Source organism: Engystomops pustulosus, chromosome 10 (assembly GCF_040894005.1).
Source record: "Engystomops pustulosus chromosome 10, aEngPut4.maternal, whole genome shotgun sequence".
NCBI lineage: Eukaryota > Metazoa > Chordata > Amphibia > Anura > Leptodactylidae > Engystomops > Engystomops pustulosus.
In genome coordinates, this window is record NC_092420.1 from 70713128 (window position 1) to 70728904 (window position 15777).

Genomic DNA, 15777 nt, shown 5'->3' on the forward strand with positions numbered 1-15777 from the left:
ATCTGATTGCTGCAATCCTTATCTGAGACAATTCTAGTCTTTGACATACTACATCACCACCTTCCCAATGGAAAAAGTTGCCCTTGATCCAATATGGCGGCTTTCAAGATGGCAGCCATGTTTCAGACATAGCCAAAAAGATAGACCCCCTCACCCATTACTTGCTGAGGTATTAAATATGAGTTTTTTATTTTAGTTTCTGAAATGCAAAGTTCCCTGGGAGTTATGACTCCTCTTGTAGGGAAGATTCCCTGCAGAAATCTGAATAGGCCCATGCACTTGTTTTATAAACGAGCCTATTCATATAAATGGGATGGATATTCAGTCACATAAGGTTCAGCAACAAACTCTGCGTGAATTCACCCAAAATTGAACGTTTTGCCGAGATTCGGTTTATATGACATTTATTTATAACATTTTTGGGTACAGGACAAACTCCGCTTGAAGCGAGCGCTCTGTCACGTGATGACGGCGTCACGTGGGGTCAGGGGCCTTTGTGTACAGCTCAGGAGCCACCACCAGAAACCAAACCATACTACGAGGGGTTAATGATTGAAAGTCTCATTCTAACAAACAATCAAGGGCCTGGACCAATCAGCGAGCGCTTTCACTTTATTCCCGCCTCTTCTGAGAAAGTATTGGGTCGTGATTGGCTAAAGCGCATCATCCCTCTACACGGCAGTGTTGACGCCCATGTGCACGGGAGGACACGCCTCCTCCCGATCCCTTGTTGGGAGCAAACACTAGAAGGTTCTGTTCGCGCCGGTTCAGTGTCGTCGCTGGAGCCGCACGGTGTGACCTGGACACTACGTCTTATAGAGAAAGGCACTAAAAATGGCCAACTTTAACAGGGGACCGGCATACGGACTCTCCGCGGAGGTCAAGAACAAGGTAAGGAACCGTTATACTGCAGGGGGAGTCATCCATTAATGGTGTGCAGCTCTGGGATGCTGGGAGTTGTAGTTTCCCAGCAGCTGCAGTACCTCTTCTCTGGGGATTGTTCCCTGCCTCCCTCCAGCTGGATACGGACCCTCTGTCTAATAATCTAATACTTGTTGTTGTTGTTTTTTGACTTCTGGTTGAATTTTTTTTGTTAAGTCCTCGATTTTGGCTAAATTTCCTGGCAGAGTGATCTGTTTATAGTTTAACCCTTTGATTGCCTAGTTTTTCTGTAGATTTGGGCAAAAATAATAACATTAAATAATTGAGATTTTATTTTAAAAAGTTTTTGCAGTAATAAAGTTTTCAAAGTTTGATTGTTTTATTTTTTTTATTTTATGTCTAAATTTCACATATTTTGACATGTTTCTTTGCTGGGATGTTTTTCGTCTTGTTGTACGGTTGGAGCATTTTGATCCGCTCCAGAAACCTTTGGCGTCTCTCGAAATAAAAAAAAAAGTGCCCTGTCAGCAGGAAGGTTGTCTGTACACGGGAGGATGCGTCTCCGGGTCGCGGTGGGATGTGGATATAAGCGCCCCTGAGACGTCATAGGCAGTAGCGCAGCGTTGGCCGCACACCTTTCCTCTCCTATAGGTGTTGTCGTCTGCTGGAAGGTTACTAGCCTCGCCTCCATAGTCTGGGAAAATTTGATTTGAGGGTGGGGGGAGACCCCCCTCTCTCCCGCCCCTTCCCCCATCACATTCCTGGGGCATTACCTCATGGCTTCTGGGTAGGGGACGCATCCAATGGTGTGGGCTCCGCACACAGAATACTCATTGTCTCTTCCCAGCATCTCCGGCCAAGCAGCAGAAGCACAAAGACTCCACTGCTTTTCCCATTTCACTAACCCCTTCAGCTCGGACCTGGATCTGTCCGCTATCTCTGTAGACGGAAGGAAACGGGACTTCTTTTTGGAAAATAAAACCTAACGGGTCTCTAGAGTTTCTTAAACGGCCTGATGAGGTCTTTCCCTATTTACTAGTATAACATATTTGTATAATATTCTGATGAGGGAATCATCACTGGGGAACAATGTATCAAATCCGATTGAGTCTTTGCCATTAGCATCTGATGAGATTCCATTGCACCAGTTTGATATGTTGAACCCCGTTTAGTGATGTGGGCCCCCCGCTGATCGCTTCTGACAACCTTTCACTTCAATCAACTTTATTTACAGCCCTTTCACATTTTGGTTTTGGGGAGCAACTATAAAGTCTCTAAGGACATGTTCACAAGGAACAAATACACCATGAAGGAGTTTCAATGAATTCTCCTGCAGAGATCCAAGTCTCGGGCTCGAATGTCTTATATATATATACGCGCTTATATACGTATATAGCTATCGACAGCTTCTTCACCAAAATTATGTGCAGTATTAACCTGCAGCTTTTATTTCTCTTCTCTGATGTGGAATTAGGTTCCTTCTCCTGGAAACCTGTTCTGTATCCATCCCATTACGACGCAGAAACCGTGCAGAATCAGCGTGACAAAAACCTAGTGTGAACGAGCCCCGATGTTCTTACAATGCGATATTAGGAGGAAACTTTGTATCAAAATTTCCAGCTATTTTTAAGGGTGTGTGCAGACTGGTGATATCTGATGCAGATTCTGCGCTGTGAATGATCTGCCATCTGCATTTAGTAGAAGTTATGGAGAAAAGAGTTTTTTTTTTTTTTCAGATTTTTACCCATTCCATGCATAAGGGAAAAATCCAGTGCAACAAAATCCATGTTCCTGGGTTAGTGCCATAGACTTCTCTGCGTGTCACCTCCAATATTTTATGGCTGAAATGTTTTTAGCAAGTTGGTAAAAATTGCAGCCATCTTTTTTTCCTCTCTGTTCCTAATAAAGCTGGGTGGGAATAGTGCGCCCACGTTTACAGCTCACTGAGGGGCCACCCAGCTTTCCTTATTACCATCTAATAGAGCAGTAAGAGCAGTTTGAAAAGATTGACTCTAGATGCTTGTCATGGCGAAATCTGCTGAAACGCTGACTAGGCTGGTAGCCTGACCGATAGGGGCTGTGCTGTAGTTCGGAGAGGTAGAGGGGATGGGGTGTCCGGTTCTTTTCCCCATGACCCGTCCTCTGGGATGTGTCGCCTCTGATCATGTTCCAGGGGAGTTGCATCTGAATACAGAAGTCTCAGCAGCCGTCTAATGTGTGACTGCCCCTGCTGCTACTAGTCAGGAGGGGATCCTGCTACCGGGGAAACACATGATCTGCTTTTATTTTAGTTTTTTAGGAGACAATCTGAGTGTTTACAGGAACATATCACGTGTGTATATCACAGGTTGGAATAACAGACCTGATGACAGCAGAAAAGAGCTGCAAACATGAGAATAGGACCTGCTCCTGCATGGGGCCACGGAAATACATGGGGACGTGGACTTGGAGTGGAAACAGATGGCAGATGTCTCCCAAATGTTCGTGTGCATGTGCCCTGGCAGCGAGGACTCCCATGGCTCCTGTATCCACTCCTCAGCCTGAGATGTTGGGTGTCAGCAACTCATTGTGGAGACCATTCCCATTATCTGTAGTGGAAGATGCACGAAAACGAATGACCTCCCTGGAGGCAGAATCCATAGGCCCCGGTGATGTCATCACTTCCTGCCATGATGATGATGCGTTACAATCTTCTTTCACTGACTTTTTAAAATTATTTCTGTCTTTTCCCCTGGTCATTGATATAGTTTTCTTCCAGAAACTGCCTCGTCTGATCGCTTCATGCATGGTATTATATAGAAGCCATGTTCTCCATAAAGGGTATATCCAGGAATCCTGGAAAACTTCCTTGGGGCAAGGGTCACCCCCTCCTGTAGGGGTGGTGCTGTCCTCTGAAGAAAGCAGTCATGTGTTTCCTATCCTGGACCACTCTCCCGTTCATCGATATCTGATTGCTTGGGTCTGACATGGTGCTGGTCAGCTGCCCCAGTGCTGAATATCACAAAGAGAACAGAATTGGGAACACACCTCCGACCTCTGTGTACTGGCCAAGTGATGGGGTTGTCGGACCACCGGTCATCTAATACTGACGCCTATGCCAAGGATAAGTCCTCAGTAATAATAATAAAACCCTCCTTAATGTAATGGACACCTCCGTATTTTTGCGTTGCCACTTTGTATATTTGTCTTTCACATTTATACCCTGAGGTGTAGAGAAGACATGAACTTTCCATGTAAGGTTATCCGTACGTCCAACGATGGAGCCGGCCAAACCGGTTCAGCAATGGAAAACATTGAAATTCCGCTGTGCAGTATACGCAGGAGAAATTCCAGCAGGCAAGTGCAGCTTCTCCGGTGGCAACCGGCTGTCCACCCGCCTGCACCCGTGGTGTCTGAATTCCTATGTGTGCATAGAAGGGGGGCTCCTATAGAGACGTATGGAATGTGGGTCTGGTATTTAAAGTACCAGTAGACCTAAAGCCCATAGCGATTGCTGATGTCCATCACTGGGAGTCCCTATCCAGATCAAGAGCTCCTGTTCACCCCTTGTGATTTCTGCAATGCATCCTTATAAAGCCTCCCATTTCGAGTATCGTAACCCAATATCCTCTAAAAATATCATCACTCCAAGGTGTATTTTATGTGGAGGCAAGAAGAGTCGTTTTCACCGGCTTCTTATCCTTGTTAATATTTAATGGGGGATCAGGCGGCTCTGCTTGTTTTTCCACAGGATCATTAGTGGATGAAGTGCAGTAAAGGTGTCTGCAGGTCGTAAATAAGGGGGGGATGGGTGGTCTAATCTACTGATACCATACAGCCGCGACCCGGCTCTTAGAGCGCTAACTCTTCATAGCTTCCATTGATTTCGGTAATGGTTTGGAAGCAGGAATGGAAAATCTGACATGTGTAACAGGCGATGACCGGATTGTCCTGTTTTATGATGGTGCTTTCCGGGATAGGCAGGTGGGACGTCTACCCCTTATCACCAAGGTGCAGGTAACTGGCCTGTGGTTTGGGAAGACATTTGCTATGCACCATATTGGGGGTCAGGTAGGTTGGAGAGACAGCAGATTTGCCATGTTGAAATATTATAGTATATTAACTGTTAAAGTTGATTCCACGCCCTGTAGAAAAGATTGGCGCTGCAGGTATGATATCAATTACTACATCCACACATGAATTTACCTTTACATTGGTGACTCTGGGCCACAAACAATGGACCTCGGTTCTGTTGTTTGTGGCGTGAGAACAGCATGAGGCCTTGGTGTCCCACAGTTGCCCGAGCTGTAGAGCCCCCTGTAATGTGGAGCTTTGGTTTGTAGTAACATTGTGTCCTCCATGTCACTTGCTCTTTCTCGTGTTAATAATTTACCAAAAATAGATAACCTTAGCATTTCCATGATTTATATGTTTGCTCTTGCTTTCGGCACAGAGGAGCACAACCACCCACATAGCTACATCAGTGCCGTGTGAGGCTGCGCACCGTGCGGGGTCTATGTGTAGTACTAGAGCGTTCTGGTAACTGCTTCATGGCCGTGTGAGGATCGCCCTGTGGTGGTCATGTGCAGGTCATCACACCACCAATATACCCCGGCCTCACCGTATATAGCGTGGGGAGGGGGAAAGTGGCTGGAGGGACAAACCTGCAAAGCTGTTTAGTCCATTGTTGACCTCGAAGGCTGGAAGGGACCAGAGGACCTCACGTGGCAATGTGAAGTTGGAGTAAAAAATGAGCCCATCGTGGTAACAACAATGGTTCTGTACTGATGTCACTTGAGATGTAACAGCTCCAGACCCTTCATCACTACCACAGTGTGAGGCCTAATCCCAGGCCCGGCTACTTTCCCATAGCAGTGCCTGTTAGTCGGAGAGATTTCGGGATGAGATTTATAGCGGTATAATTGGCTGTGAACTAAATTAAGAGGATCCTACGTGCAGCCGCACAAAGAACCTTCCCTTCCCTCTCCATGAAGTGCGGATCAGGTTTCCGCCTGTGATGTACTACAAGTCCTGGCAGATTGCAAGCTCAGCGCCATCAGGGCAGATGCTTTCATTTAGTATTGGTCTCTTCATGACCTGAAGTCTTATTGTTCTCATACAAGAAGGTGCCTTGATTTTTTTCCCACCACAAGATGTTGCCTTTCCTACTCCTGTCTTCAGTTCCGAGCGTTGCCATGTTTAGACATTTCTTTTGTAAAATTTTTGTTTGCCCGTCAATTTTCCTTTAGTCGGTGATCATGTTGAAAAACCGTGTTTTCAGAGGACTCTCTGACATGGAGCCTTCTAGGTCCGTGATGTCTCCCGTACCATTTATAGTGTCATGTAGAGGCCTTTACTGGAGCAAAAACTTGCATACAGGCGGTCCCCTATTTAAGGACACTAGACTTACAGACGACCCATAGTTAAAGACGGACCCCTCTGCCCACTGTGATCTCTGGTGACCTCTCTGGATGTTACTATAGTCCCAGGCTGCAATGATCAGCTGTAAGGTGTCTGTAATGAAGCTTAATCCTTGGTCCCATTACAGCAAAAAATATTGAAACTCCAATTGTCAAGGGGGGGGGGGGGGATTTTTTGAACTACAATTATAAAATATACAGTTTCGACTTGCATACAAATTCAACTTAAGAACAAACCTAAGGACCCTATCTTGTACATAACCCGGGGACTGCCTATATATATGGCTACAAAGGGGGGAGAGGGGGCTGAGGACATAATCTGACATAATCGCTTTAATATCGTCCTTATTGTAAGACTGGATTCAGAGCTGTCAATTCCTCCTATTTAGTGACTTTTTCAGGTATGTACATATATATCGCATTTTTCTGTAGCCGTATCTGGGACAATGAGGCACATTTACTTACAATGCCGCTCGAGTTCACAGAAAGTGCATTGTCCGTGTATAATGCTGCATGCGGCTATTCACTAAAATTGTGCGCCAGAAATCATGAATGTGCCGCTTCCCCGCTCAGGTCCATCTTTTTTATGGTACATCTTTAACATAGGGCGACACAAGTAAAATACTGCGCTCAGTCTGAAAGTCTGTCGGCACGCCCCCTAATTTGTGTTGCATGGAAGCCAGCGCAGCTACACCACAAAAGGGTTGCGTGCGCCACAATCCAATTCTGTGCAAGCCGTTTTAGCACCGGAAAAGGTGCACAGTCCGACTAAAGTGCGCAGCGCGACCCTTAGTGAATGAGCCCCGTTAGGGCCGGCCTTCATAGCACTTGCAGCTTGATTCTCACCGTCATTAGTTTGGGGCCACACAGCGAGTTTCCATTAATGCTTAAGGAGACATCTTGGACCTGACAGACCCTCAAAAAGAAGATCGGAGGATGGAGATTTTATATTGAACTTGTTTGAGGAAGAAAATAAAAACCTGCCAGAATATATTGTAAGAATACGGTCAGACAGACTTTCCAGACGGAGGGTGGAGAAGTTGTTAGAAATGAGAGACGTTGCATTTGTCTGCGGTATTTTCTTTCAGTATGGAATGTAAAATAACTGGAACGTATGGGGGGAATGCAGGGGGAGAGATCTGATCATTGGTTTGGGTGGGGATTCAGATTCCTGAAGGCTCGGCAGACATTTGTTGCAGGACTGGTGTGCCGCCCAAGATCTCCTGGTTGGAGTGAAGCGGATATGTCTGTATACAGCGAGATTGGAGTAATGGCGCCATGGTTTTGTTAGAATGTCCCCTGTCACTGACTCTTGGCTTTACTACAGCTGTGTGATACTGAGTGTCTGGAGTAACTCTTGCCTCTGGACCTGGGGAAAACTTAAAGGGGTTGGCCACTTTTACCTCCCGACTTCTTATATCAGTTTTTGTTTCATCTTGTTCTTGTTGAGCAGTCACGCGCACAAATATATTTTGCGGACCCGATGGGATGGCCACAAAGGACGGACCCCGGGCAAGGTATCTTAAGGGCTAAGCGTCTGATCATTCTGGGAACTTCATTGATCATGAGAAGATACGAGGTTGACCACCGCTCCAGTCACCTCTATGGGCAGAGCACAATACAATCTCCTGAAGTGGGGGAGATTTATCATCATTTTTCTAAGGTAAAACTGTACTAGTTGCCCATCTAAACCAATCAGAGCTCAGCTGTAACTTTATAAACAGCTGTGGGAAAATTAAAGCTGAACTCTGGTTTCCATGGCCAACAAGAACAGCTCTGCTCTAAGAGACTTGTGATAAATCTCCCCCAGTGTATGTGTCTATGCAAATGTGAGCGACCTGGGCAGAGATCACTACATGAAAAGGAATAGTGGACATGCAAAATCTGAGCCAATGCTCCGGAAAACCCCACATGTCGTCAGATGAACGATTATGATTGTTTTTTTTTTTCCTGTTCTCCATTCTAACTACGGATATGAAGACAAAACAGGCGGTGTCCTTGCAGTTAACATACAGTTCCATAATACATGCAGTATGGGAAAAAAATTCCCCAAAACGTTGGTCTTTTATGGAAGTCTGTAGTTTGGAGCTTGACGTTTCTGTTAGGAGCGCAGTGTGAGTCCTCTCGTAGTATCCAGGACCATTCCCGGTACACACCGTGCGAGGTGCCTAATGTATGTCTGACCTCCAACCTGAATTCTATATTTTACTTAATGCTTCTACAAACCCAAATCTTCCTGACGGGCCGCAAAGAAAGCGCTTGTGATTTTTGGGAATGGTTCAGGCATCTCCTGGCGACGCTCACGGAATATTGACGTAGATGAAATGACCTGTGCGGTATCGGGGCAGAGGGGCTCAGGATGTGGATGGCGCTTACATTTCGGGACACGTCCTTTTATGGATAGCTTCCCAGCTGTACAACAACCGGAGCAGGAAAAGTTTATAACGTTTGGCGCGCAGCCAGCTCCGGTGAAATCTGAAGCAGATTTTTCTTTACTTAGCTCATGTGAAATTTTTCTTTTTGGTTGCTTCATGCAAAAGTTAGAGTAAATTTTTTTTTTTTTTCCTCCTTCATTGAGTCTGTGACTTTGCATGTCCTTGAAATGGATTGTGTCGTAGGAGTTGTGTGAACTTCTGCAGATCGGGGTCCTGTTACACACAATGCTCCTGTACAGGTGTTCTCTGTGCTTATAAGGGACGCCTGGGTCAGCTGAAGATGTTATCGCTGTGAGACATATTGATCTGTGGAGCGTCTGGAACTTCCATCCAAAACCTGAGGGACTCTGGATAAGGAGACTGGCAATGGGGCATTCAGCATGGTCGGTCGGAGAAGATTTAGGGGCGCAGTCGTGGAAGAAACTGTTCACTTTTGCTGTGTCTGTAACATGCAGAGGGAATTTGTATGTTCGGCGCAGGTCTAGAGACAGGCCTATAGCTCTGTATTTTGGATTATAAAACCTCTGATAAGTCCGGGTCTGGGTGGCGGTGTAGCCTGCTCTTTGCATGTGACAGGAGTCTCCGGTTGTCTGCTCTATATAAACCCTGCGGTGAGTGCGGCCGTTGCCAGATGATCGGTGCAGTTTACATTAATCCCATGGATCATATGAACGGCTCTCATTCATGTATTGTGTGTCCGGGGCCGATCAGGGCCTGGCGTGTACGACTGCTATTAATCGGATACAGGATACTTCCTGAGAAATGCTGCAGCGGGCTGGCAGTATACATGATATGTCTGGAATATAGAAAACCTCTGCAGCGTTAACTATTGCTGGGATAGAGGAGAACGGAGAACGTCACCCGTCATCATCCACTGATAGAGCAACCGGCATCTTTATAACTGGTATTTTTGCCTTTATTTTTTTCCCAGCTGCCCCCCCCCCCCTTCCCTCCTCTTCCCGATCACACAGACAATGGTTTCCTAATGATTCTGCCTTGTATTACTCTGAATCTGCAATACTGTTCTGCAGCGGCCAGGCCATGGCTTTGATTGACTTACAATAAACTATATACGGGCTGATAACGGAGAACAATGGATCGCATTAGACTGTGTAGTGGATATGTCACTGACCATATAGACTGAAGCGGAGCTCTCGGTGCTATTGTCTACCTGTGCCGGCACAACCCCATTAGACTCCAGGGAAGGTACTGGACGTGTATATGACACTGGGCAGAGGGTCCATCCAGTCGCTTGTTGTATTACTGGACTGTTTTCTCAATGTAACAATTTTTTTTTTTTTTTTTTTTTCCCAGATCGCCCAGAAATATGACCCTATGGTAGAGGAGGAGCTGCGCCAATGGATTGAGGAGGTCACCGGCATGAGCATTGGTGAAAACTTCCAGCTGGGTCTGAGAGATGGCGTCATTCTCTGCCAGTGAGTACATGGTATTATCACTGGTTGGTAGATTACTGTGGTGTCCATAGCACCGTGTATAATCCTGGTGCCTGAGCCCAGCAGGCTTTTCTCTTATGCATGATTGGACCTCACATTCCCTCATGCCACAAACTACGTACCATGGGTCCATTGTTTGCTGCATTCACACTGCCGTATGGACAACGTATATATGCCGTATATACGTCCCCCAAAGCCGGCAATGGGTACACGGCGCCCTATGGCACAAGTGCGGCACAAGCTGGGACATGTCCTATCTCTTCTCGGAAAATGTCGCTGTGTGCAATTTTCCTCTATGGAAAGGGGCGGGGGTGAGCACCCCCTCCTCCTCCTCTCCCTGGCACCGACGTGTGCTCCCTGTGCTACAGTATGGCGGGCACACGTCAATGTGAATCTAGCCTTATATTGAGTCTGGATAAAGCTAGATGAGATTGGGAGATGATCCCAGACATGCACACGTTACGGTAGGTTTGATGCATCTTGTCAGAAGGTTAGATTTTTCTTCAGCTCCTCTGACTTGCTGTACATTATTTTATACAATAATTTATGGATCGTTTTTGGCCCAATATATGAGATTTCTGGCACCGATTTTCCAGTAAATCTTCCCAATCGGCTATGGGCACAGGGCTCCTAGACCTTACTGTATAGTAGGAAATGTCAGGACAGGTAGAACGCAAGGAGCAGACCGACTCCACAAATTAGAATATTTGGGGGATGGACCATGTAGGGTACCTTCTTATCATCCTTTGAGATATAGGCTCTGAATTCTCCATGATTTCTGTAGAACTGCTCCAGGTGCTCTGGTAATGACCTGTAATGTTGTCCTGTCACATGTTGTTTCTGGTAAATCGCCTTGTCTCCATATGACGGCCGCCCCCGTTGTATAACTAATTGTGCGTTATGGCTCCGCTGGTAACTGTACTTGTTCCCTCCTCTAGTCTCATTAATAAGCTGCACCCCGGATCAGTAAAGAAAATTAACGAAGCCAAGATAAACTGGCACAAGGTAGGCAATGCCGCACGTCTTCCCTTTATATTACTACATGGGGCTGTATATGTGATGTAATGTGGCATCTGCTTTTCTGCAGCTGGAGAACATCGGAAACTTCATCAAAGCCATGCAGGATTATGGGATGAAGCCTCATGACATCTTCGAAGCCAATGATCTCTTTGAGAATGGAAACATGACCCAGGTTCAGATCTCGCTGGTGGCCCTCGCCGGCCTGGTAAGTGGTGGGAAAAAATACTCCATAGAATAATGGGAAAGGACAAACGAGTGTTCTGCAGGGCGTTAAGAGGTTCAGCAGCAGCTGTGGCAAAGTCTTTAGGGTTGTTTTTTTTTTTTTTAATTCTTGGCTGGTCTGTGTTTATAACTGCTGGGAATGTGTTTGTGGATGAAGTTCCTGCCTGGATCCGCTCCCAGTGTGTGCACACAGCACTCGCACGGTCCGGTCCCCGCAGACCTATCTGTCGCTGAGGAAATCGTCACTTCCTTCTCCTGCTATAGCATTGCATGATTTGCATTTACAAAATGTTGGATGATCCTAAATGGGCCGGTGCTTAAGAAGTTAAAATACCAGATTGGTTTGGTTTGTCCCCTTTCATTTTCTCTATTAACCCAAACAAATTGTATTTTTTTTTTTTTTCTTCTAGGCCAAGACAAAAGGCTTCCACACCACAGTAGACATTGGGGTCAGGTATGCGGAGAAACAGAGGAGACAGTTTGATGATGACAAGCTGAAGGCCGGGCAGAGCGTCATCGGCTTACAGGTAAGACACGCCGCACGCGTCACTGTCACAGACTCGTCACTCTGACAGCTGGAAGTGTCTCCATGTGAACTGGACTTAACCCCACTTACTGCTGATACGTCATACAACGCCCTAAGATACAAGCACAACCCTGAAGTGCAATTCACAGCCAGCGTCTCATTTGCTACACATCAGGGAGGAAGCGGTAAAGATCTTTACACCCCTCCATCCACAGTCCCGGATTTTATTCCCTCTCCTTTCTTGTCACTTCTTCTGATTGTCACAACTCGAAGCCATTGAACTGTACAGTGTGACAGGTCCTGGGAGGGCTCTGAAGCCGCTGCTCAGATACCGGTTCTGTGAGCAGCTCCTGACAAACACTTATGAAATAATAAGTTGATGCAGAATTTTCAGCAAACATCCAAGGCTCCTGTGTATCTTGTGATAGTCATGGGACCAGTCACCACCCCTTCATGAATAACAAGTGCATTACTAGGGAGGCTTTCATCATCCCCCTTAAGGGATAGACCGACCAGTATGCATGTGTATATAACTATGGTTGTGTTTGCAGATGGGAACCAACAAATGCGCAAGTCAAGCGGGTATGACCGCTTATGGTACCAGAAGACATCTGTATGACCCAAAGATGCAGACCGACAAACCATTCGATCAGACGACCATTAGCTTACAGATGGGGACAAACAAAGGAGCCAGCCAGGTAAGTGACCTCTAGGCACCCCATTGTCTCATCCTAAGTCTATAGAGAAGATTCCCCATCCTTGTTATGTCAGGTACCCATTCTCACTGTGGTTTTCTTCTCTACCATTCCTCAGGCGGGCATGCCTGCACCAGGAACAAGAAGGGATATCTACGATCAGAAAGTGCTTCTGCAACCTCTGGACAACTCCACAATTTCATTACAAATGGGCACCAATAAAGTGGCATCTCAGAAAGGCATGAGCGTCTATGGCCTCGGGCGGCAAGTGTATGACCCCAAGTACTGCGCTGCCCCTACAGAACCCATCATACACAACGGCAGCCAAGGAACCGGCACAAACGGCTCAGAAATCAGCGACAGCGACTACCAGGCGGAGTACCCAGACGAATACCCAGTGGAGTATCCCGATGATTACCCTAGAGATTACCATGGCCAGTACAGTGACCAGGGCATAGATTATTAGAGATTAGTCTACTCCAGTATTAGTTACTTATTTTATTCAATGAAGACCAAGCTAGCCTTGTGTAATTTTATGTCTTCCTTACGACACTACTATGCTTTAATGCGGAAAGGAAAATTTGCCTTATGTACATTCCTTTTTTTTTTTTTTTTTTTTTATGCCTTTTTGTCCCTAGTTGCCTTCTAGTGCTGAGACTGAGGTTGTTCTGCAGCGTTACCAAGAATTGTGTATGAAGTATAAAGGATACTGTGAATAATGAAGGGAGATTTTGTACAGTTTTGCTATATTGGGACTATGCATTTTCCATACTAGGATGCATGCTCGGATCATACAGCTCTGCGATACATAACCAGATAACCATGGCTGATTAGAAGAGCTTTTTGCCCCTTTTTAAGTTCATTTTTTTCCCCAACTGTCTATATGTGGTGCTGTATGGCCATCTTGTGGGCGGAGTCATATGAATGTATAGCCTGACGGACGTGAAGTGCCATGAGTTACGTTCTTGGTGAACTGGTAAATGAATTCAGTTCAATGCGATTTCCTCATAACATTGCAAACATTTCTCATGTATAAACTGGATAAGAATTGTTGAAAGACCAAACGAGTGCCAGTACTCCCATCAGCAGATCTCGAATGATACTTTTGGGTCCCTGCAAAATTCTACTTCCTGTTCTTGGTTCAAAACACAGGAAGTGCTTGACCGGCCAATGGTTGGATGAGCTGTCATTGCTCCAGTTTTGTGGTTGGTGGAGCAGTCATTTTCTGTATGTCGAGATTGTCACAGAACCTGGATCTAATCATTTGAGAATGCTGAAGTATTGCTAAATCTATGTATTGTACAAACCCTTTAACTCTTTAAGTAAATGAAGGTAGAGTAGAAGACGTATAGGTTCCCCTATTATGAGAACCAGTTTTGGTAGAAGGCTTGTTAAGTGGGGCGCTCTGTCATCTGTAATAGATATAGACCCTTAAGAGGCGCCACCCGACAGTGTTTAGTGTTTATCTGCACTTAAAAAGCCATAAGCCTTGAAGAGGGCAGCAGCAGAGTCTATGACTTGTGGTTGGAAGTGGCACCATAGAGGTGCAGCCCATATATTACATCATCAATACTACAATACCCAGAATGCCTTGTCTGTCAGCGCTGACCCATGTAACAGCTGCTCCCCGTAGCATACCAAGATCTGAGACCATTTAAAAAAAAAAATACAATGGGAAAAATTGAAGCTGAACATGTTGACCCACAGGGACAATTCTGATATGTGGGAATTTTGACAAAGTCCAGTTAAGTTTGCGTCTCTGCGATCTTCTGCTGGTATTATTGGAAGAGTCAATATTGGACTATTTATTTTCAGTTTTCACATTTTTCATCATGTATCAGACAAGTTATGACGATTGATGTATGTTGCTGAATGTGACCCATTACAGAATACATTCCTATTCATGAAAAAGCTCCAGCAGGGGGCAGAGGTCAGTTTTACATCTTTATTGAGTTATCGGCAGGACAACTGTTCCCCTTCTGTTGTCAGGAGAATGATTTTGAGGGATTCTCTATTCGGCTACATGCACATGTCCCTGTGTATAAGCCGACCAGCAGTCCTTTCCTCATGTCACATGTTGATGGCATACAGGTCAGTTGTTTGTGGCCTGTGATATGTACAGCTGAAGGTAAACTACAACTCCCAGCATGCCCCAACAGTAAAATCATAATTGCAGTTGTAAATTTGCCAGACATGATGGTAATTTTCTACCCCGTTTACTGGTGCAGTCCATAAAATGTCCACCTTAATAGACCATGGGCATGCGCTGTGTTTGGGTTTTCTGAGCATTTTGGAGCGGGCCCCCCACCAGTCTACATCCAGCATCCGCACAACATTCCAGAATGTAAATTGAATCCCCCCGTCCTGCTCCAGCTCGGTGGTGGGACATCACTGATGCCTCTTAAAGGTGAGGGACCACATTCTCAGTGATGCAGAATGAGTAGACATTCCCCTGGATGCTGCCCTGTCTAACCCGTCTTATAAAAGGGAGCGTCTCCAGGAGCCTAGGACCATGCAGACGTCTTCCCAGCATAAAGGATCATAATGACATTTACATTTTGTCTGTGCCATATTGTACCCATGTAGATGTGCTTTGTTTCTTTTATGTTGTATTTATTGTCACATTTCTCAGCATAAACTGATCCCAATGTATTTTTTATAAATAAATTTTGATATTTTTTTTTTTCCTGAAGATGAAGCTTGTTCTCTTTCTTTTGTTGTGTGGTGGGTGAGTCCTCCGTGGATGTCCAGTCTCTGCTGTAACTGTATGGAAGTTTCTAGCTGATCCCCGTGGCCTTGGATGTTAATGAATGAATGTCTGGTATGTCGGGAATGTTCCTGCATAAATACAGAAGGTTTATATAAAAAATAAACCTATCTCAGACGTTGTAACCACGGGTCATGGTAAGTGTGTCCATCAGAAAGAATCCTACAGGAAGCCTGCTGATCCGCTCTGTATGGAGGATGCACGGGCCAGGGCTTTGTTTATCCAGGGGCTGAGGACGCTGTGGTAGATGTGTCCATCATACACTTGCAGGCCCAGGGAACCCTCAAACTTTGGTAGAAAATGGTGACATTTAATGGTTAATTAATACAAAACTTTGCATGTGCAAGTCTCAGCAGCAACAACCATCTAAATATGAT

General features: G+C 45.6%; 1 protein-coding gene across 1 annotated transcript; it reads left to right on the forward strand.

Annotated features, from left to right (window-relative positions):
• Window positions 1–685: 685 nt before the first annotated feature.
• Window positions 686–15325, forward strand: CNN3 (calponin 3). Its single transcript, XM_072127522.1, has 7 exons — window positions 686–891; window positions 10031–10152; window positions 11109–11175; window positions 11258–11395; window positions 11823–11939; window positions 12490–12636; window positions 12752–15325. Exons 1-7 carry the CDS (start codon window positions 835–837, stop codon window positions 13097–13099), a joined length of 996 nt encoding a protein of 331 aa, XP_071983623.1. The 5' UTR covers window positions 686–834; the 3' UTR covers window positions 13100–15325.
• The last annotated feature ends 452 nt before the right edge of the window (window positions 15326–15777 follow it).

Bases quoted from the DNA above. Each gene is read 5' to 3' on its own strand.
- CNN3 (XM_072127522.1), top strand. From the start codon at position 835: ATGGCCAACTTTAACAGGGGACCGGCATACGGACTCTCCGCGGAGGTC. The intron at 892-10,030 runs GTAAGGAACCGT...TTTTTTTCCCAG, and splicing joins CCGCGGAGGTCAAGAACAAG to ATCGCCCAGAAATATGACCC. The intron at 12,637-12,751 runs GTAAGTGACCTC...ACCATTCCTCAG, and splicing joins CAAACAAAGGAGCCAGCCAG to GCGGGCATGCCTGCACCAGG.